At 37.3% G+C, this 21,193-nt stretch overlaps 2 protein-coding genes across 4 annotated transcripts in view; both read left to right on the plus strand.

The window, feature by feature from the left end:
• Positions 1 to 21,193, plus strand: part of LOC134811897 (protein disulfide isomerase Creld2-like) — a 66,008-nt gene that overhangs the window by 26,729 nt on the left and 18,086 nt on the right. The window contains exon 1 of one of the 3 annotated variants that reach the window (XM_063819037.1): positions 1,609 to 1,619. The exons of the other annotated variants lie outside the window; for them this stretch is intronic. The gene's annotated coding sequence lies outside the window, so the exon portion shown is untranslated. Of the gene's footprint in view, positions 1 to 1,608; positions 1,620 to 21,193 lie in introns of those variants that run through there. 3 annotated transcript variants of the gene reach the window in all.
• On the plus strand, positions 12,854 to 16,210 carry LOC134811693 (G2/mitotic-specific cyclin-B2-like). The gene is made up of 5 exons (XM_063818718.1): positions 12,854 to 14,101; positions 14,253 to 14,468; positions 14,720 to 14,888; positions 15,248 to 15,381; positions 15,635 to 16,210. Exons 1-5 carry the CDS (start codon positions 13,925 to 13,927, stop codon positions 15,692 to 15,694), a joined length of 756 nt encoding a protein of 251 aa, XP_063674788.1. The 5' UTR covers positions 12,854 to 13,924; the 3' UTR covers positions 15,695 to 16,210.

Raw genomic sequence — 21,193 nt, forward strand, 5'->3', positions numbered from 1 at the left:
GATTATGAAGACAGGTATTCTGATTGGATCGAGAGAGAAGAAGAGAGACTAGCATAACCATATTTGAGATGCTCCATGATCAAAGGAAGTTCTTATAAATATACCAGCATTGCATTTAAATCGTTTTTATTTAACATTATCGATTAATAGTCCGTTTGAAAAGGCTGTGGTCAGACGCCTCGTGCAGTATCACACAGTGTGTGATACATCACCACGATACAGGTAGATAAACTATTATCTAGGTGTATCGTGGTGATCTGATTAGGTGAACTAAATTAGAAAATACAGTCTCAACCTCTTATTGGAGCACCAATATTGACGTCGACTGTTGAAATTGAATTTAACGTTCGCGTCAAGGTAGGTCAATGTCACGCTGCGTCACGAGAGTCAATTAAATAATACTATTTCTGCTACCTTTCCAATTTTAGGGATCTTGGAGCTCCAAGCGTCCAATTTTCAATCTATCATATTTGTCTAGTTGATCCTTTCCGTTTACTCTCCGATTTATCACTATCCGATCTAATCTTATATTATAAACCTACAACCTTTAAATATCTTCATGCAGTACTGTGTTTAATTAAAAGTCTAGCGCACAGTAGAACTAGAACTGCAACTAAACCTTGTATTTTACTATAACTATAAGTATAACTATAAGTTTTATAAGTTGTTGCTATGAGTATGATATGTTCTCGGTATCTGTTATATAACATACCGCTAATACTGTATTGAGAAATAAACACCTTCCTCGCTGGCTAATGCCGGGTTTTTAATGTTGCATCATAATGAACATAGATTGCAAATAAAAGAGTTGTGCGCTTAAAAGTACCCAACGACAGGAACCTTACCTACGTGGAACTCTAAAGTTTTAAGTGACAAGAGCAGCTCAGATAGCCCAGCTAAATACAATTAATTAGCCAAGTTGGGATTTATTAATTACTGGGCGGTGCTCTGCCTGTCATTCCGCCGAATCTCTATCACTGTAAGCAGTAAGTGTATCAGACTATTCGGGCTGAGTGAATTACGACTTCCATCGCATTGAAAAAAAGTACGGATGCTCATAGTCATTGGAAGTTAGTGTGCGCGTGACCACCATTCACATGATCGTTTACAATCAATTGCAGCCAGGTAATAACTCTCGAGCAGTCGAATTATTCAGAAAACATCGCTCAATATTAACAGTGCAACTGCAACTTTAAACCACGTTATATTTTATTAAAAAACATTTCATTGGTCGAGGAGAGGATGCAGTCAAACTATTTATATACATTGCTTTGATATAATGCTTTCTTGATATAATGCTTTCTTCTTCAGAAATTTACAGTGGCCAGTTTATAAACACCTCGTACCGTACTCGTAGTCATTACTCATTATATTTATATTTATATTACTATTACATTTGTTTAATACAGTTCTTCATCACTGCGGGCACAAATCACTTAGAGTAATATAGCTCTGGTAGTGCAGATCACATCACGAAGATTTATAATTATAACATTCGCGTCATTAAATCTCCACTTGTAAGACAGATAATACTTTAAGTTTAACTATTTATCAGAAAATTGTAGAACATTGTCATTGCTTAATGCTTAATCGGTACGAGGTGTTTATAAAATAATTTGACATCCTCTTATCTCATCAGCCAATGAAATCTCTGCTCTGCAAAAATTAATATCGATATTAATTTTTGCAGAGATTTCATTGGCTGAGGAGATAAGAGGATGTCAAATTATTTTATAAACACCTCGTACCGAAGCAATGACAATGTTATAGGTATACAATTTTCTAATAAATAATTAAAATGTTATCTGTCTTACAACATACAAGTGGAGCTTTATTAACGCACGTCGCACATTTTATAATCTGCTGTGCTTGAAAATTTTTGAATTTCTCATGTTTTAATTCCGTTCGTTCTGGAATTCACGATAAATTGAAAGTAAAATTGTCTCCACTTTACTTACGAGACAACTTTAAATAAGCTTTCATAAACAACCATCAAAAATTACTCGTCTTCAAGCGCTGTCCGCCGTCCGGTGGTGCACAAGGAATAGTTTATATTTGAAATTGATAGGTTTTGGCGATTGATTTAAATGGTTGTGGAAGTTGCTTACAGTTACATGAGTTTCATTGATCATTTTGATGCAATATTATTATTATTTCTGTGATTGTGTGTTTGGTAGCAAGGAAATCTAGACACTATAACCGGCCCTTTTTCTCATTTAAAGATGACAGATATGAGCTTTGACTTTGAGAGGGCAGGGTCGATTAAAGATTGGTCATGCTCATGGTCACAAAGTTTAATAAGTCAGTTTAATATTAATAAGATCATCAGGGTTCGTCATCAGCTGAGGTTCAAATGCTATGAAATGAATACCACTGTTTGTGAAACTCAAATAACTAGAAGTCATTAAGTGCACCCAAAGAGTACCGATAGTACATAGTACTGTTCTGGTGTTCCCATAATAGCCTCCAAGTCCAATTAAAGCTGATCACGAACATGAATTGCACCAAAGTGTGACGCTAAAACAATCATTAATGGAGGACTCTGTACTCTGTATACTTCTGTGCCAGTGCAGTGCGCTGTTTTTTTACCTAATTCCAAACAATTCTATTGTATGACTTGCACATGCCTGACCCATCACACATCACGTCTCATAAATGAATTGGATCGGCCCGTAGCATGTAGCAGGGCCTGAAAAGGTTGCATCATGATGCATACCGCTTAAAGTTAATTAGCATTCAATTTAACATCCAGCTAACTGTACTTAACATCCAGCTAAATTAGCATCCAACGAACGCGTTTCTATAGGATTTCAGATGAAGGTACCTGGGAATCATTGAATTTGAATTGAATCTAAGAATTAAATTCATATACCCTTTCTTCTCGTGTATTTCCATCGTGGTTATAAGGGATCCGAGGATCGTACACACATTACGTACCATGTAGTTTGTTAGAGCTTTAGAGTAGAGGGAAAGGTCTTGAAGACACGTTATTTAACCCAGTAAACGTTTAGTTTGGTATCAAAGAAATGACAAATGTTTGCCACTCCGATTAATGTGTTTCAAGGTATCAATTTGTCATAAACAAAACTTGGACAAATTTGTTAGTACTTTACAACTATAAAAGCTGGATTCAGGATTGCAATAATTTGTTAATTTCATATATTGGGTAAGTAGTAGTACTTATTGGCAAATTGTTTATTCATTATTAGGTCCAAAAATCTTCAACAATATTATTACTAATAAATAAATAAACTGTTTACCAAACCTCGCTTTGAGTTTGGAATTTAATACTTATACTACTGGTTTTATTTTTAATTTCAAGTTTTCTGCAGAAATTCAGAACAGAAAATATCATCCAAATAATTGGCTGTCCAAATTTCTTCTGTTCTAGTTTTACTAGTTCCCAGCCCCACTGAGTTCCATTAAGCGAGTAATATATTAGACTGGTGGCTTTAGACTGATCGTATCATATAGTGAGTAGTGAGATAGTGGGTGAACTCGTGCACGAAGCGATGATTAGTTAGTAAATGACGAGTTTAGATCATGTGATACGTTTACTGCTACAATTAATCTGCTTTTCGTTGCGCTTTCATCATACTTTGATCCACTGAACCGATCATACTTTTATCCATTGAACCACTTTCACAGATTTGTAATGGTGTCCTTGTTAATACACTATTAGACCATTAACAAATTCATCAAACCCTTCGCAAAACGCACGCCATTGGCTGCTCGCTCCGTTTAATGTTATTACTAAATGGAAAGTCCAAGAAGCTTCGAGTCACTCTAGTGGCAATACTAATAGGTCATTGTCGTAACGAACGCCCCCGCCGAGGGCAAGAGTTGATTTGCTCTGATAGATATAAGAGTTGGTGATTGATTTGTCAAGCTTTTTGTAGACTTGTATTTTGATTCTGATATTAAATTTGTTTGTGGTAGACTAACCGGTAGGCGGTAGTACTGACAATCTGCAACATTTTGGGGTTCAGTCAGTCTTGTTACAGTGTACAGTGACGTTTGATCAACCGTAGTTTATATATTGGGTTATATATATAGTAGTATTGGGTACTCAGTCCTCCTATAACAGTGTCACTCAGGTAGCAAAGTAGCTATTTGGTTTGTCAAGATAAAATCCTTTTAAAACCAATTACTTTCCCAAACTTCAGTTGTCATTGCGCATGACTGTCAAACATCTGAAAGTGAAACATGGGGGAACCTATAATGCATAAGGTATGGATATTTATTTAATCGGTCCAGTTTTGAGTCTTTACCACACTATATCGACCAGTCTTTTTTTGACTGATGACTGATAAGCACACTACTAGTTCACGCTAGCATATCGATATCCTAAATGAATTGGGTAAACTAAAAAACTTTTGCAATACCGTACTATTACTATACCGTATAATTACCGTGATAGCAAGACAATTTATTTCTTTGTAATGAATCCGCTTATTTTATTCACTTTTTCATCACATGACTTTGAAATTGTCGAACAGTATGTGGCAAAAAACACGTTTAGCTATAGGTAGCTATAGTTAGCTATAGGTAGCTATCACAGTATATTGGAAAGATTCGCGGCTAGATAATAAGTTTCCTTTATATCGACAGCATGAAAATGGGTTTTTCACGTGTATGTCACGTAATGCGTTTTTGAGGAAGCCTCACGAATTGATTGGTGAGATGCACCCCAATTTGTCCATTAGATACCGGTATACCGTATATAACACCCGATATTACAAATTCATGATCTAACTCTCAGTATATAACCGGTGAGATATAGCCTTTGAACTTTAATTTCATTTAGCACGAGATTCAACGGTTGTTCGAAATTCACCATAGACAGCACGTCATATATTGGGAGCATTGGCTCCTGCAAATACAGCTAATTCCATATATCGATATCGTTTAAATAAAGGGCCGTCAAATCATTTAGTTTAGGTAAAGTTCGTGACTAAAGGCCGGCTGAAACACTGACGGTAATGTTATTTCCAAAGAACAGCCTTTTGATCGGTGAGATTAAATGACTCTTGCTGACGTATGGATATACTTGAACGGTCTCTTGGTGAATTTAGTTTGCATTATTTCTAGTCTGATAGTGCGGGTAGACAGTATCTCACTAAATTTAACCTCAATAATATCGAAATTTTAAGATCATTACGACATTTTCACGAGATTTATGGTTGGAAAATAAGTATAGAAACAGAGATTTCGTGATTATGTCAATTCAGGCGTCTCCCGTAAAAGGAACAAGATTATTAAACACATTCAACAGTCCATTTGGAACACAAGCAAGAATGATTCTTGTCCTTTTATAGCCACAGTCGTCTTTCAAATCGCCAAGCAACGCAAAGCATAAGCGGACAGGCCACTCTCCATCTCAAATACAGTTTCAAACTTTGAAACTGGATCTCAGATCCATTTCTGTGCACAATTTCAAAATTTGAAACGACTAAATGTTGTAAAGTTTAAGTCCAGAACTCACTCTCCATCTCGAATACAGTTCCAAACTTTGAAACTGGATCTCACTGCATCCATTTCTGTGCACAATTTCAAAATTTGAAACGACTAAATGTTGTAAAGTTTAAGTCAAGAACTCACTCTCTATCTCGAATACAGTTTCAAACTTTACAACTGTATCTCACATCTATTTCTGGACAGAGTTGCAACATCAGCACACGTGTAGTCTCTTAACCTTTTTTTTGTACTATATAGAATCGAAATGTTCAGCATTTTCGTTTATTCAGATAAGCTTTTTTTGTATTAACTGCTTATTGAAGAATAATATTTACATCAGCAAGGTCTAAGATATCATATCAAACCAATTTCAAAGTGATTCCATGTACATCGAATCATCGCATCGGAATATAAAGTCATTTTCATGATCTGACAAGAAATGTCTCAACATGACTTGCAGTCCATACAAAACTTTAATTGGTATATGATTGAGTACCTTATCGGACATTATTTTACCGGACATTAAATGAACGGACATAATTATGAACGCACATTAAAATGAACGCTCGAAGGCATTCAAAACCATAAAAAATCCAAATTTGTTTCATCTTTTTTTGGCATTTTTTAAATTTTAGCAGATTAAATTGTAAATTAATTTTTCATACTATGAGCAAGAAAGGCAGTCGTTACGCAGAAAAAATGTCAAATATCTGTAGATCAGTGTCTATGAGTATGATTATGAAAGTTGTGAAAAAACAACAGATGCGAAATATGACCAGATTTGATGATCAAATCACAGGTCATCTTCCTCAAATGGATTATTGTGCATTAAATATTCCATGCTAAAAGCATCATATCAGTAATACCTGCTTTTTGAAAACAATTTTTTATTCGACCACCTCGGTCCTGCATTTCAGTGTAAAATTTTACAAGATGTGAAGGTAAATAATAACGCCGAAGAAGTGAACGAGGAAGCCGAAGATCAAGAAAGTGATCATGATCATGTCATAATGTGATACTTATTATGGCATGATAAATTGTATAATAACTCGTTTTTCATTGATCCAATGATATAGTTTAGTCCGAATCCGATGATAGAAATTACAATTTACTGAAATTAAAATGTTGTCATATTGTGAACATGAGTTCGCATTGGAATAATTTTGAAAAAATCTCAACGGACTTTAACTTGGACGGACCTTAAACAGACGGACTTTATTTGAACGGACATTGAGATGGACGCTAGGACCTTCAGCGTTCAATTAATGTCCGTTCAAATAAGGTCCGATAATATACAAGGTAAGTCTGAGTGTATGACTAAGAAAACCAGTCACACAAAACTGCTTTCACTTGTAGTTAAATTATCTTATTGCCTTTTGAAACCTATTCATTTGGGCCTTGGTGTTATGTAACTCAACGAACATATTATACCGCTGTAAGAAACGATGACCCAATACTCAGACTTCAGAGTCTGACTGCGAAATGAGATAGCAAAGTTGCTTGAAAATGAAAATGAATATTGCGATCCGTAATGTTATGGCTTTAGGCGAGGCAGTACGTGGTATGAATTTTTTTATGAATGATGAAACTATGAAAAAGTGATTTCTTATAATGGAGTCACTTTTTGATGGTATCGGTACTTGAATTAAAAGTGAAATATATTACCATCAACAGTGAACACTGCTTAGCTGATTTCCGATTAACCCCTTAAAGTTAATAAGTGCAGCTCATATTGTCACCGCCACTTTACTACGCGCAGATCTCAATTGGGTTACGTTGCACGTATGTGCGTTGAAAATATAACTAATTAATGAAATATTGTTTATACCTAGGGTAGGGTAGGAACTTAAACTAGGATTGCGATTATGCCAAATATTGAAAATATGAACTGAATAGTATTAATATATTATACCGCTATCCGCTTGAAAAAGTCATGACTAAAACTCAAAGGGGCTACTGATTGAACGAGTTTGTCCAATCGCAGTAGACTCTTTGAAAGTAATAAATCTCATTTCATTGCGCTCTGTCTTGAATGCAATCACGTTTATGGTCAGGTGGTCCTAACTCCGGCCCACGCCCCACATGTCCTAATATAAGCATATTCATATACTATGGATTCTTTTCTCGCCGCGTTTCCCCGAACCGTAATGTTTCATAAACTTCCAATTCAATAAGTATTCACTACAGGATCATCTCTCTATCAGTATTATAATAGTACTACTATAAAGGTAAGCCCGATCTAAGCTTTACTTTCAGATCTTCGAAATTAGCAAGTGGCACATCTGCACTTGGTACACTGTCTCCCTATATTAGTCATATAGGTAGTCTTATAAACATTCTGTCCTTCTGAATTATAAGAGATTATTGCACAAAGTCACGATATTGCATTACGAGCCGTGACTTGGCAGTTTTATTCTGCTGAAACTTTGACATGACAGCAATTTAGTTCAATTTCGATTTCTGAACGTTTCGGACTAGTTTTGCGTCACATAACCAACATTTTCGTGTTAATAATTAATATCCAGATTTCCAAAGTGACGTCAGCACGTGGCCAACATAGCATTTCAGCGTATTTTGTGGGTCTACAACATTAATCTATCAAGGAGGAAGTTATTATAATGCATTCTCGCAGATCGAGGGAGAGCAGCTATTTAGTTAAGGGACTCACTTTGAAACATTTATAATAGGTAGTGACTTTATAATCGTTCGCTTGGCTGCGTGATTCAACATTATTCCAAACTCTGGACACCGAACAAGTTTTGATAAATTACTAGTAAATGAATAGATGTCACTCTTGTAAGAGTGGAATCTGCCTCCGTTTGATTCAATAAAATGCAACTAAGCATTCATTTTAAGGCTGGCTGATAAAGTATTTAATTGTAACTACATATCTCTGTCTACTTCCAGTCTGTCCATACTAATTATAATTATTATAATTATAATCTTAATTCCAAATTGTCTACGATTTAAATTAGAGCGCTGTATTTTGTTTCATAGTCGTAAATCATATCCGCGTTATTTTTTGTTTGAAACAACGCTGGTAGATAATTATTTAAATTACTTGTTCTTTGTAGGAATTCCCTCAACATTTTCAATTTTGCCATGATTATTTCAACTTTTCCAAAATGCGCCATATAAAACTAAATAAACGTACCCCTCAAAGCCTTGAGTTTAAAATGGATGTTTCTGACCACACAACAGAGGCACTGCAGTCGGGTAACGTCTCCTCGGCAATTGACATGGACTTTTTGGCTGGTTTGATGGGTGGAAACCAGAAGCCAGGCTCTCTACTTCCTGACGATATACCTCTCCTGATACTAGCTGTATTAAACTGCAGTATTTGTCTCATCGTCATTTTGAGTGAGTCAACTGATTTGAATTCTGATCGTCCCTCAGCTTTACTTTTAGTTTTCGAACAGCGATATTTTATATTTATTTTTATGCTGATTTAGAATCACCCCTGGGCCAGCTGCACATGACACAATATAATTTATCCCTAAAGAGTCGACTATATGGTTATCTAATCCAAGCAACGCATGCTACATGCGTATATACTATTCCAAATAGTTTCAAATATTTATCATCACACACCCTCTATTTCAGCAAACTGCAATGCTCTGAGGTTTCTCAGCAATCTGACCCGACACGGTGGATCCTCAGCTGCAACAAACGTGGTCTTTGTGTGCCTCACTTGTGTGGATCTGATCAGGGGCTTCACTGACTTCGAGTTCTACTTCTTCTTTCTCTTCTTCGATAAGAGAATTCTCAACATCGAGGTACGTTTCATTGTCACCTTATATACGTTTTATTGTCACCATTGACCATAGTACGTTTCATAGGCATCATTGTGTGTTTTAGAGGCACCATAGAACGTTTTAGTGGCACCACAGTATCAATATTTCAAAATATATGTATCATCTGTATCAAATGTTATCTATGTATCAAATTTTTTTTTAAATCAGTGGAACACCTTTTGATGTGTTAGTGATGTAACCATAGTCTTGAGTGTTAGTGGCCAGTTGTAGTCTGGTTCATTAATGTTTAGTTTAACTCATTCCCCCTCCAGGATTGGTGCCCTGTTTTTGCAATGTTAGAATGTCTGCCTCCGATCACCCTGGGAATAGCTCTGTTCCTCGCAGCTCAGAAATCAATACTTCTTCTGGACACGTTCGGAGTGAAGCGGTATATCAACACAAGAAACAGTCTCGTAGCACTTGGCGTCATCTTCATTACAAAGGTTATACTGCTTGTCTTTGAGCTTGAGACTGATATGCGATTCTTAATCTGCTAATTGAATCGCCTGGCCCGCCCGCGGTGCTCATGTCGAGGATGGCATTAAATTAAATCTTGATTCTTCCTTGATGTTAGTCTAATTTGGTGGTAAAAAATGGCCGTTTAGCTTAATGTCACGACAGAGAGAATCTGAGAATGTAATACTCACTTTCTGTGCTGACAAATGCTTAAATTTGTCAGCTCATGTTTAAATAACATAATTGGACATGGATTTAACTATTTAAGCCGTTTACGAATCAAGTCGATAACAGCAGACATTTGATTGGATAAGATATTAAATTACTAAATTCTATAAAGTTCGATATATAACATTACTAACGTCTTGGTAGGTTCTGTATACGGGTATACGGATAGCAATGTGGGGCGTGTCCCTCAACAGATTCACTGTTGAATGCATGATAAACGATCACTACACCAATGTTCAGGTTGGAGATTTTCTTAGAAGTAACAAGCACCACACCTCTTATTTAATGTCTCCTACTGATTTCAGATCTGCAGTCTAGCTCGCTCACACACTGCATGCACTGATCAAACGGAATGAATTTAATACCTTCATTCTTAATTTTCCATGATGTTTAAGAAATTTTAAAGTGCGGATTATGAATGAAATTACTCAACCAGGGAATTTCTGAGAATTTATCATCTCCGCACTTTTTCACTTAATCATTAAGATATGATAATGTCCAGGTTTACTCCTCCCTGGTCCTTAACTACGAACTGAACCTCACCCTTCTCATCACTTGTACTGGTTATATCGTCTACAATCTCTTTGATGCGGCCAGACAGAAACAGCCTCACAGTAAGAAGGGTATATTTATTTAACAGATTAAAGATAAGCTCTTCCTTATCTCATTACAATAAGATAAATGTCATATCAGATACGTTATCCCTTGACCATGATACATATGACGATTCAAATTTAACTTAATAGCTAAAGCTTACAATAAAGAAGTGTAAAAAAGTTGTAACTAAGTTCATGATCATACATGTTTTACCAAGTTGCAACTCAGTTGACTAAACTGTAACTATGGTAACTATGAAATCATATTTGATTCATTTCAGAACAGCAGAGACTAGCGATGTTGAAATGCTCGGTGGGCATCGTCATGACCTGTATCGGCTGCTACAGTATCTTCATCGCCTGGCGAATCATGCTTATACACAACATAACCCTACCTCCCATGATATTCTACAACATCAAGTACATCAAGGTCTTCGCGGAGCACATTCTCTTGAACTTTAACTCCGCAGTCAACCCTATCATGTATATCATCAACAACAGATCCATCAAAAGAAAGCTGGCCATGCAGAGGAAAAACAGTAGGAACTATCGATCTAGTAACTTGTTAAAACCCAATCGACACACGGAGCTTCCAACCGAGTCTCATATGTAACCAACAGCTCAGAGCTCTGGCTATCATGCTGTGTAACAAATTAAACCGTTACCAGAACAGAATTGAGTTTGGCACACTCAGGTTTCAGGGAATCCAGTGATCATTGATCAACAGACAGCAGGTAATAGAGTTGATGTGGTGCTGTTCAGCATGGTGCAGATAGCATATGGTGTGCAATGGAAACGAAAAAAACGAGTAAACAAACAAGCAAACAAACGAACAATCAAACAAGACGAAAGGCAACCGAAAACAATTATCGAATTATTCTATTTTTATCAGCTGATTATCGGAAATAGGGTTTAATACTGTCTAGTTTCACCCGATCAACACAGCTCCTTATTGCTTTATCAACTCGGAACGTGATGTGAGATACCGATATAACTCGATAAGAACGATCGCCAACCGTCAGTTGAATTATTGTAATCTGATTTCACGGGAGAACGGTCTCTTTCTAATTAATTCCTGTGACTATTTTAGCGTATATGTCGGGATATGGAGAAATTTGAGCAGGAGGACCCGTGCATTATCAAGGTTCTACCCTGTTCATCCCAAGATAAAATATTTTGTTGTAAATGTCATTACTGTTCCAACATATGAAAATTTGATTCCAAGAGAGGAAGTTAATAACCATATGTCTATTACCTGTCCAACATCACTCCAAAGTCTGAAAACTGAAGACAAAAATCGAGAAAAAACATGCCCTAACACGAAACTTGTCGCAGACAATATCTTGTCAGGGCATGTTTGATAATCAACACGCCCGAAATAACACTCTAACGTCTATTATGGAGCTGTGATATCGATCTCCGAACAAAAGTTAATTAGGAAGTACGAGGGCGTGTCTGGTAGGTTGTTGAGGACATGTGCACTTGTTCAGGGTCTGCCGTAACGTCGGGAACCCTTTGTGAGCTGCTCTTTAACAGGATCAGCACGTGAGAGCCAGCTAAATGCGACTTCTGCACATTCACAATACTCTCCCTGAAGTTAATCTACAATATACGGGAGAATTTTATCTAATTAAGGGGACTGCCTCGTGATTCATCATGTTATTAGAGTTGTCTCCCTGCCCTAGCTAGCACGCTGCGGTCGAGCAGGCTCAAGCCTGGGCATGCTAAATGCAAGGGTGGAGCTAGCGCCCTTAAATAGGATATCCTTAATGTCACCGAATACTTCACGTAGTGGCAGCCCCCAGACGCACCGGCCCACTGCTTAACAAAACCGCCCCACACTACAGACTTGTTGCCAGGCCCTCTGGTGTTGTTCTGTTGTTGTAGTAGTAACAGTGTTTTAGTAGTGGTTAGTTCCTGCTGAATAACTTTTAATATTTCTACTTATTTAGTTGTTATTCTACTTAAATTGTAGTTGTACCAAAATGTGCGAATTTTCACACTTTGGAATTTCAGCGTTATGACATTCGATGCCATAATTTTAATTGTCCTAAAATGTGGCAATAATTCTTGGCTTTTTACCTCAGCCTAACCCTAGATTCAAGCCCTGCCCCTAGTACTTAATCCAACACTTCTCACTTTCAAATGCCTTATCTCCGCTATGATTTGGTTCACAGTTCCAAGTCACGGTTTTAGTTTTACAAGATTATGCTTCACAACTCTCCATACTATGGCTAACTGTATATTTTAAAAGGATTGGCGAAGTATTACTATTAGTAAAATTTCGTTGACAAATACTCATCGCTCTCCGAGTACTAATGAATAAATTTTTACTACTACTGTCAGTAAACGTTTTAGAAATTGAACGCATCGAAGCAACCACCAACGAAGATAACCGATTTATACTCCATATAAAGTGATATATTTTGAACCATGATTTGTAACTTGGCTTATAAGCTCTCTTATCGTGCAATTCATAAACAGCTAAGAGTTTAATACTTGAATTTGTCAGATTGAGATATGGCTATTATAATGTCAAAATAAAACCAGCTTATTGCTTTAAAATTAAAGCTTGCTCGATCTGCTTGTATTGCTTGCAGTATAGGTAGTATTGTAAGAACCAAGAACTACCAAAAATGTTGATAATAAATCCAGATATATCATGACTTTAAGGTGGGTCGTAAACGACCCTATCGTCCCTAATGGGTTAATCACATGAGTACTTGCTTTAAGTGCCGATTGTACATCATAGCATTTGCTTTTCGTTCGACAGCCGACAGGTTTTCAAATAAGAAGTAAGAACGTTGTAACTAAAACTTCATGTGTGGTTCTGCCGAACTCTGATCTGAAGCAGCTTAAGGGTCGGTTATAGCATTTATCTGAATTGTATGACCACCAATCACAGTCATCAAATTACTTGCTTTAAACCAATAATATACTTCCTGCGAACCAGGGGTGTACCCCTGGGCCCTGCTGCGAACTGTCAAATAATGTAACAGCTTGCTTCGAATAACCGTTAAGAAATGTTGATCGTTATCCGATTTCTTTGAAACAACACGAAAGTGAAAGATCAAAGATCAACGCCTAGATACTTTAATCTTATGTCATTCAGAACTGTTAAATATTTAAAGTTCTTACGTAAGAAATGTCTATCTAATTTCTTTGCGATTGACAGAAAGCAAAAGATAAGCACTCATTAACTATCAACCGGAAGTGGAACTGCCACCTGATCGCTTTACGAGATGGAAGTCTTGCTGAGATATAACGTCTCGCTTTACATATAGTAAGATTGTCGAAATTTAATTATTGTTGATCTATAATCTCATAGAAAATCGTATTGCAGTATTTATTGACGCACGGATTTCACTGACCAATATCACTACTAGAAACATTATGCATAACTACAAAGGAAAAAAGCGAGAAGTGAGGTGCCCCCGGAATAAAATGCTCGTTCAAGAGCTGGTTAAAACAGAAAGGAGCTGTCTAGCAGACCCAAACTATCTGGCTGTAATTCAGAGAGGAAGAATTACTGAGACGATGAGGATGATCGCTCTAGATTGGTTGTTTGAGGTCGGTTGATAACTTTTTTACTCGACTAACTTCTTTTTATTTTGAACGCAGAGGTCGATCCTCTAATTTGTACCACTGCAATAAATTAAAGATGACAAACAATTTACCAGCTTACTATTCTAATTTTGTCTAAGCGAACTCAAAACTTCAGCTGATTGACAGTACGGGACCCACACCTCGAGGAGCTGAAGTTTACACAGCCGCCTGCTGTATGTTTGACAGATACCTATCAGTCCAGCCTATATCTCCTGACGAAGTGCAGGATACAGCTCTTTCGGCGCTGTTGTGCGCCAGCAGAGTCCTGGAACCAAACTGTCCTCTGGGAATCAGTGCCATGGAGAACTATTACCGCATCAACAGACTCAAGGTACGAACTTACCACTGCGGTCTTGTGTTCAACTTGAATGAATAAAACGTGATGGACTGCTGAATATTCAGGAATATCGTCTGGCTAGCTTGCACTGTCCCTGATCGTTAGTGATAGAATCTGCATTATATGCTGTTCACGCTCCGGTATCTAGATGAGACAGTTTATGCCTTGCGTCTTTTACTCAATTACCCTCATAACCCCCCAATTACCTTCTTAATGCCAGTCCAAATAGTTAAGATCTCTCTCAGAAACTAGAAGATCAGTTCCTGAACACAGTTAAGATATCACAAGACAGCCTCATCCTCCCCACAGACTATTACCCTTCCTTCACCCGGTCCTTGCTAGATACCTTCTCTCGGGAGGTGGTCTGCGACGTCATCTACCATTCTCATAATCTACTCCCAGTTTTCTATTCAGGTAAATAACATATTTGCAGTTGGTTTATGAGGACCACATGACATATAGGCACAATGCTGGCCGGCTAGAATTAATGTAAATAAAAGGGCTGTTAGCCGGCTGTTAGAGGGTAATTGCGCCCCAAAAAGGGCTGTTAGAAGGCAAAATTGGCTATTATCGATTTTATAATTTCCATTTAAGGATTGTCTAAGTTATCATACTAAAAAAGGATTAAAATTCAAACTGAATCAAGTTGTTTTACCTCAATCTTTCAACCACCATCGCTTATGAATCAAGGTCAACTACTATGAATAATAGCATAATTATTAAGAATGTCGCTGAAATAAACCGCCACATTATAAACACATATCTCCTCCCAGAATACGAGTCAGTGTTACACCCGCCGAGCGTGATAGCTGGAGCGTGTCTGCTCGAATCAGTAAACAGGCTGCTGGGGTACCAGGAGTGCTTGGAGCTACTTGCAGACATTGTTACACAGACGCGGCTCCACCCGGTAAGTCCCGCTCTGTAACACGTTATAATTATTCACAAATTCATCTCAAATTCAGAAAGATTTTGTTTTTAAAATCGTGTCAAATTGCTCTCTAATTTTTCTTGAGCTAAAGAATGGGTGGATTAATTTTTTAGATCTTACTAAATCAAACTCTAATCTGCACGATCATAAAGGCTCGTTTGCAAATCATGCCCTATCGTGCTCTATCAATATCATTGTTCGACCCATTTCTTTTACTGTAACACAATTTCAGAGTTACTTTATCAAAGCGACGAAAGATCTTAGGAGATGGATTTCAAAGCTAACGAGCTGAAGAGAAAACTACTCTTATTACTGTTAATGTAATCAGATTCAGAGAATTCAGAATAAATATTAAGGATTTCCCTGCAACTGTGCTCAAAATAGACTACCATTGATACTATGGTCGTACCATCTGTACAGTCAACAATGTTCCTGGTACTTACAAGTTACAACAGAAATGAGAAACTTAAGTACAATATACTAATATAACAGCTTTCGATTCAGTTAAACATTGACCCGTTTACCTACGATTTTTTATGTAAGACGGGACAGACAGCTGCATACAAGTTTGAAGTTAGTTTAACGGGCCATCATCGCATCAAACTTCGGTACGTTTTGAGTATTGGATTGCTCTAGACTTTAGGATTTGTTCCTGTTGGTGGTTGATGTTGTTACTGTTGTAGCTCATATTTGAATTTTCTAAATTATTAGTCGATCGCTACAGATGAATTGATTTTTGGTAATAATGTTATTATTTGAAAATGTAATTTGTCCACGGACTATTATTAGCCGTTATACTTATAATTATATCATATTTGTTTACCTTACTCGATAATATCACTAGCAGGAACCCGTATAACTCTAAAATGGTGTCAAGACTCAAGAGACTAAAATAATTATTACCTATTTAATTCGCGTTTTTGACATCACTTGGGGGTCAAAATTTTGGGCTCTAAAACTCCTATTTCTTGGCCTATTTTTTTTCATGCTGATTTGGAGGCCATTAAAGCATTTGGCCCAGTCAAAAAAGTTTCAGTTGTATATCTTTTACGGTTTTTGCGAAAAGTCGCGTTAAAGTTGATGCCGTCTGGTGTCAGTAAAATGGTACGGATCCATATATATCGTCTCGCTTTATATATAGTAAGATGGCGGGTTAAATTATGTCTGTTAAAATATTGACAGTTAAAAATATGGTGGGATACGGCCAAAAAACTGCCACATTTTAACGGTCATGCCGTCATGATTGTAACTGCGACTATACCTTCCTTAGAAATCTCCGATTACCACGAGAAAATTACCGATTTGTTTAAAATATTTTAGACTTTTGGCAACAGTGGGAGGGACAGACGGCTGCATACAAGTTTGAAGTTAATTTAAGTTTAACGGGCCATCGTCGCATCAAACTTCGATCGAAATCCAGATTTATACATCGTGTATGGATTTTCATCAAGATTAGACAACAAATTACTGAGTTATGAGCCAAAAACTATATGCATAGTGCATACGCACCAAATTTGATCGATATTGGCCCATAAATTAGCGAAATATTAATATTTTTGAATGAAACCAACTTTATTTGCCCCAAGTGTGCCCAAACTCAAAGTAACTTTTTACCCCAAGTGTGCCCCAACTTGCAACTGTGGCCCAGGAAATTCAATTTTGTGCCCCAGGTGTGCCTAGCTAGATTACCAAATTATCCCAACTTTATATAAAAGGTAAGCCTAAACTAAACATTCTCTATGATTATCAGCTCAATATCTACCTATAAAATATCTATCTATAATTCTGTGTTCAAATAATCGCAAAAAATGAACAAAATCGTTCCATAGAACTCAATAGGAAGGGTCTCAATATATTTTAATGAAATTTTCAGAATCAACATAGAATTGCATGATGATTGATGACTCATGACCTTAAGTTTTGTAGTGGAATTTTTATTTAGGCCGTTTTTTTAATTTGGTGGCCAAATTCTGAAGTTTGCCGGGCATTTTTAAATAATTGATAAATTCAGATTTCGTCGGAAATGTCAAATTCTTCCGAAATAAATTTGAAATTTGAATAAAACCTAAAGACAATAATTACAAACAGCTTTAAATAACTTTTTGACATTCTCCGTCTCGACTTAAACAGTGAGATTGACAGCTTTTAAAATCAACCAATTGCAAATTGGCAAGATCTTGTTTTTTACAGTTCTTTGAATTTTTATATTTGAAAATACTGACAATGTTAGTGTTACTATAAGTATATAAAGATACTGTATCGAGAATAGTTTGAGTTCTTGGCTTCTTAAAGTCAATCTGATGTCTTACTAACACATTTTGCCACATGTTATGTGAGGACGGAGTGTGACCACTTTTCTCACGTTATATAATACTTATTAGTATTATAAGATGCCTCTGATCGGAGAAAGTAGAGGATAAAAAGACAGTGGATGGAAAACGATTGATGACACTAATTGACTATAATTTTAAAAATGTAATTTACTTGCACCTAAATGTGAAAATTATACATACCAATAAAAAAAATCCGGGATGATCATCACCAAGGTTCGACCGGGATCCCGGCTTAATTTTCATTTGCACAAATGAACGATTTTTTTGAAAAACCGAAGTTTAAAGCAAAATTGTTCTTGTGCTAATGTGCTTATAAATATAATCAGTAGCGGATACCAGGTTTTAGTGTCAGAGTTAAATGCTGGTTTGTTGTGGTGAGCTGTGCACTTGAAATCAGTAAAGGATACCAAGGTTGTAGTGTCAGAGTTAGTAAATTAACGTATGCTACCCTCCTCAATGTCCTCGTCATCTGATGTAAATCAGTAAATCTAACTGCCTCTTCATTAGACTCCGTAACCATACTCTCGTCGTCAGAGTCGTCTTTGTTCAGATTGTTCGTGGCATGGCAAGGTAATATAACCAATAACCATCAGGTGGGAACTTGAGCTGATATATTTCGTAGTTTATGACTCTTCAGTTCTATTTGATAATCAATTTGATTTCTAAGTTTTCCGGCCGGAGGCTCAGTCTGCTATCCCCTACAATGTTTTCGCCACCTTGAAAGCTCTTTCACTTGCGACTTAGAAAGGAGGTGGACACAGATAGATCCAGACAAGCTGGTTCAGATGGGGTACAGAGTGTGATTTTTCCGCCAGAACTCCAGGGGATTACGCCTCAGGGGCTTCAGCTTGTCCTGGCCTTCAAATATCTGGTAATCTCGTTCGTTACCACGTTGTTCGGAGATCCGGGCCCGTCTGAAGTATACTGCGTAGGAGTTGGTCAGTTAAGTTGGTCAGTTAAGTTGGTTCCAAGTCGCTGCATCATCGTCAATCTCTCTGACTGAGTCGTCAGTATCACTGTTTCTTTCCTTCTCGATATCACTGTCCGCACTGATTCTTATTTCTTGTACTCTTTCTTTGACGGAAGCCCACCTCTCTCTTAGACAGTTAGACTTGGAGATCAGGAACTCTTTGGCAGCTTGAGGTTTCTCTCTATAAGTAAAAACAGTTGCCTTGTAGGTAAAGAGTCGCTCTGATAAACCACAACACAACGGCTACTCGGACTTTAAGTTTAATAAATACGGATAACCAAATACCAGTGGCAGTAGTAATAGTATGTTTTACGCTAAAATCAAATGTAGAATATTCTAGAAACCCAATACACTGATAGTGATCAACCAACTTGATGATCTTTGATCATCACCATCTTTGCCATTTACATTTGAAAATTTCTCGGTGAAATAAGAAAACATACAACTGGCGAAGAAAGCGGAAACTTCCAAGAAAAATATTACCTGGGGACCCCAGGCTATAAGTATAATGTTCATAAACTTTTCCGCCGAATAGAGATTCGGCGGAATGACAGGCTGAGCGTTTATATAACTATAAACGGATAAGTTTTGGCTTTGCTTCTTATTCCTCACGGGACAGCGAAACAACAATTCCTGCACAAGCGTGTTTTAGAATATATTTATCATCAACGAGATCACAGTTTTTTATCACAATCTCTTTAACATATTTTCTAGCCTCCTCGCTTAAATCCTGGTACTCAGCTTGTAAGAAGAAGAGGAGACGACCTCATCGTTTCCCGACCCATCCTCATCTCGAACAAACTCGTCTATGCCTATATAAGTGATATAATCCAGGACAGACACTATCAATTCTGGGTGCTTAACTCGGATGAAAGACGCTATTTTTGGTGCCGTGAGTGCGTGATTTGCGTGGGTTAGACTATTGCTGAAGATGTTTGGATCACTTCGGTTTATCATGTAGGCGTACACCTCCGAACAGGCAGACTCTCCTACGTTGAATATGAGAATTTTACCGCGAGGTTTCAGAAACTTGATCGCGTGAGAAACTGCCCCAAATGGGTCCTCAAATCCGTACAAGCAGTGTGACAGCAGTATGAAGTCGAATAGAGGACTCCCATATTTCTCATCGAACTCAAACTCTTTGTTAAAGAGTGACGTGTCGATGTCGTACTGGGCACCAAGACTTTTCAGTTCAGTCTCCAACAGCGGAACATGGACGGTATTCGGCTCGATAGCGTAGATATATTCCAACTTTAACCCCTGTTCCCGAACCAACCTTGTCTCAAATTGTCCTCTTCCAGCACCAATGCTTAACATTTGCACCGGCTCCTTGTCGAAGTTGTTCTCTAGGATGAACTTCCTGGAGATACTAGCCATATCATCATATTCAGTGGTGTTAGCTACCAGCCTGGCGAATGTTCTCGCATATCCCTCATCAGTAAGGGGAGCAGCAGTTTCTTTCCCAGTCATTGCTGGAATTGTCAGTTGGCTTGTTAGATAGTGAATAAGGAAGGTGAACAGTGAAGCAAGTTCAAAGTACCATTAAATGTAAAGCTTATTGGGAACCGACCGCGGTCTGGGGTTTTGGCTGCCGGACCGGAAAATGGCCGGATATCAATATATTTTCAGGCTGCCGGATCTTGCCGGACATTTTTTTAAATAATTTTTTTTAAAACCTCTACCATTTAAAAAAGTGGTACTAATTATAAAGGCAACCATTTATTTAATTGAGCAATTTAACATGATCCGATCCTGAACCGGACCCGGATATCAAAAGCCGGATATCTGGCCGGAATACAATTCTAACTCACAAATCAAAATGGAGGTGAAAACTTGCAAATTTTAGGGATGATGATAAATCACTTTTTTGTAAAAATTATAAAATCTAACGACAAGAAAAAAATCTATCAGTAAATTGATCGATAATGAGGTTTTTCGTGACATAACATCGCATGATCAAAAACATCAAAAAAAGTACAACTGGTTTCGTTAGGCCAGGGAGAATGTTCGAGATAGAACAGAGAACAGAGAACAGAGAACAAAGAAAATGCCCTTACACATATAATTATAAGTAACATGAGACTGCAGAGAAAATATGTGTATGTAATATTAATAATATGTAATAATATGTATAATATGTATAATAATATTTAATATTTATAATGTAATTTGTAGTAGTGTTATATATGTAGAGTGAATTATTATTATCCGCGTCCGTGATCCGGCTGCCGGCGGTGCCAGTATGCAGTACTAAAAAAATGTCCGGCAAGATCCGGCAGCCTGAAAATATATTGATATCCGGCCATTTTCCGGTCCGGCAGCCAAAACCCCAGACCGCGGTCGGTTCCCAATAAGCTTTACATTTAATGGTACTTTGAACTTGCTTCACTGTTCACCTTCCTTATTCACCATCTAACAAGCCAACTGACAATTCCAGCAATGACTGGGAAAGAAACTGCTGCTCCCCTTACTGATGAGGGATATGCGA

This window comes from Bolinopsis microptera, chromosome 2 (genome assembly GCF_026151205.1).
Source record: "Bolinopsis microptera isolate Bmic1 chromosome 2, MBARI_Bmic_1.0, whole genome shotgun sequence".
In the NCBI taxonomy this organism is placed as follows: domain Eukaryota; kingdom Metazoa; phylum Ctenophora; class Tentaculata; order Lobata; family Bolinopsidae; genus Bolinopsis; species Bolinopsis microptera.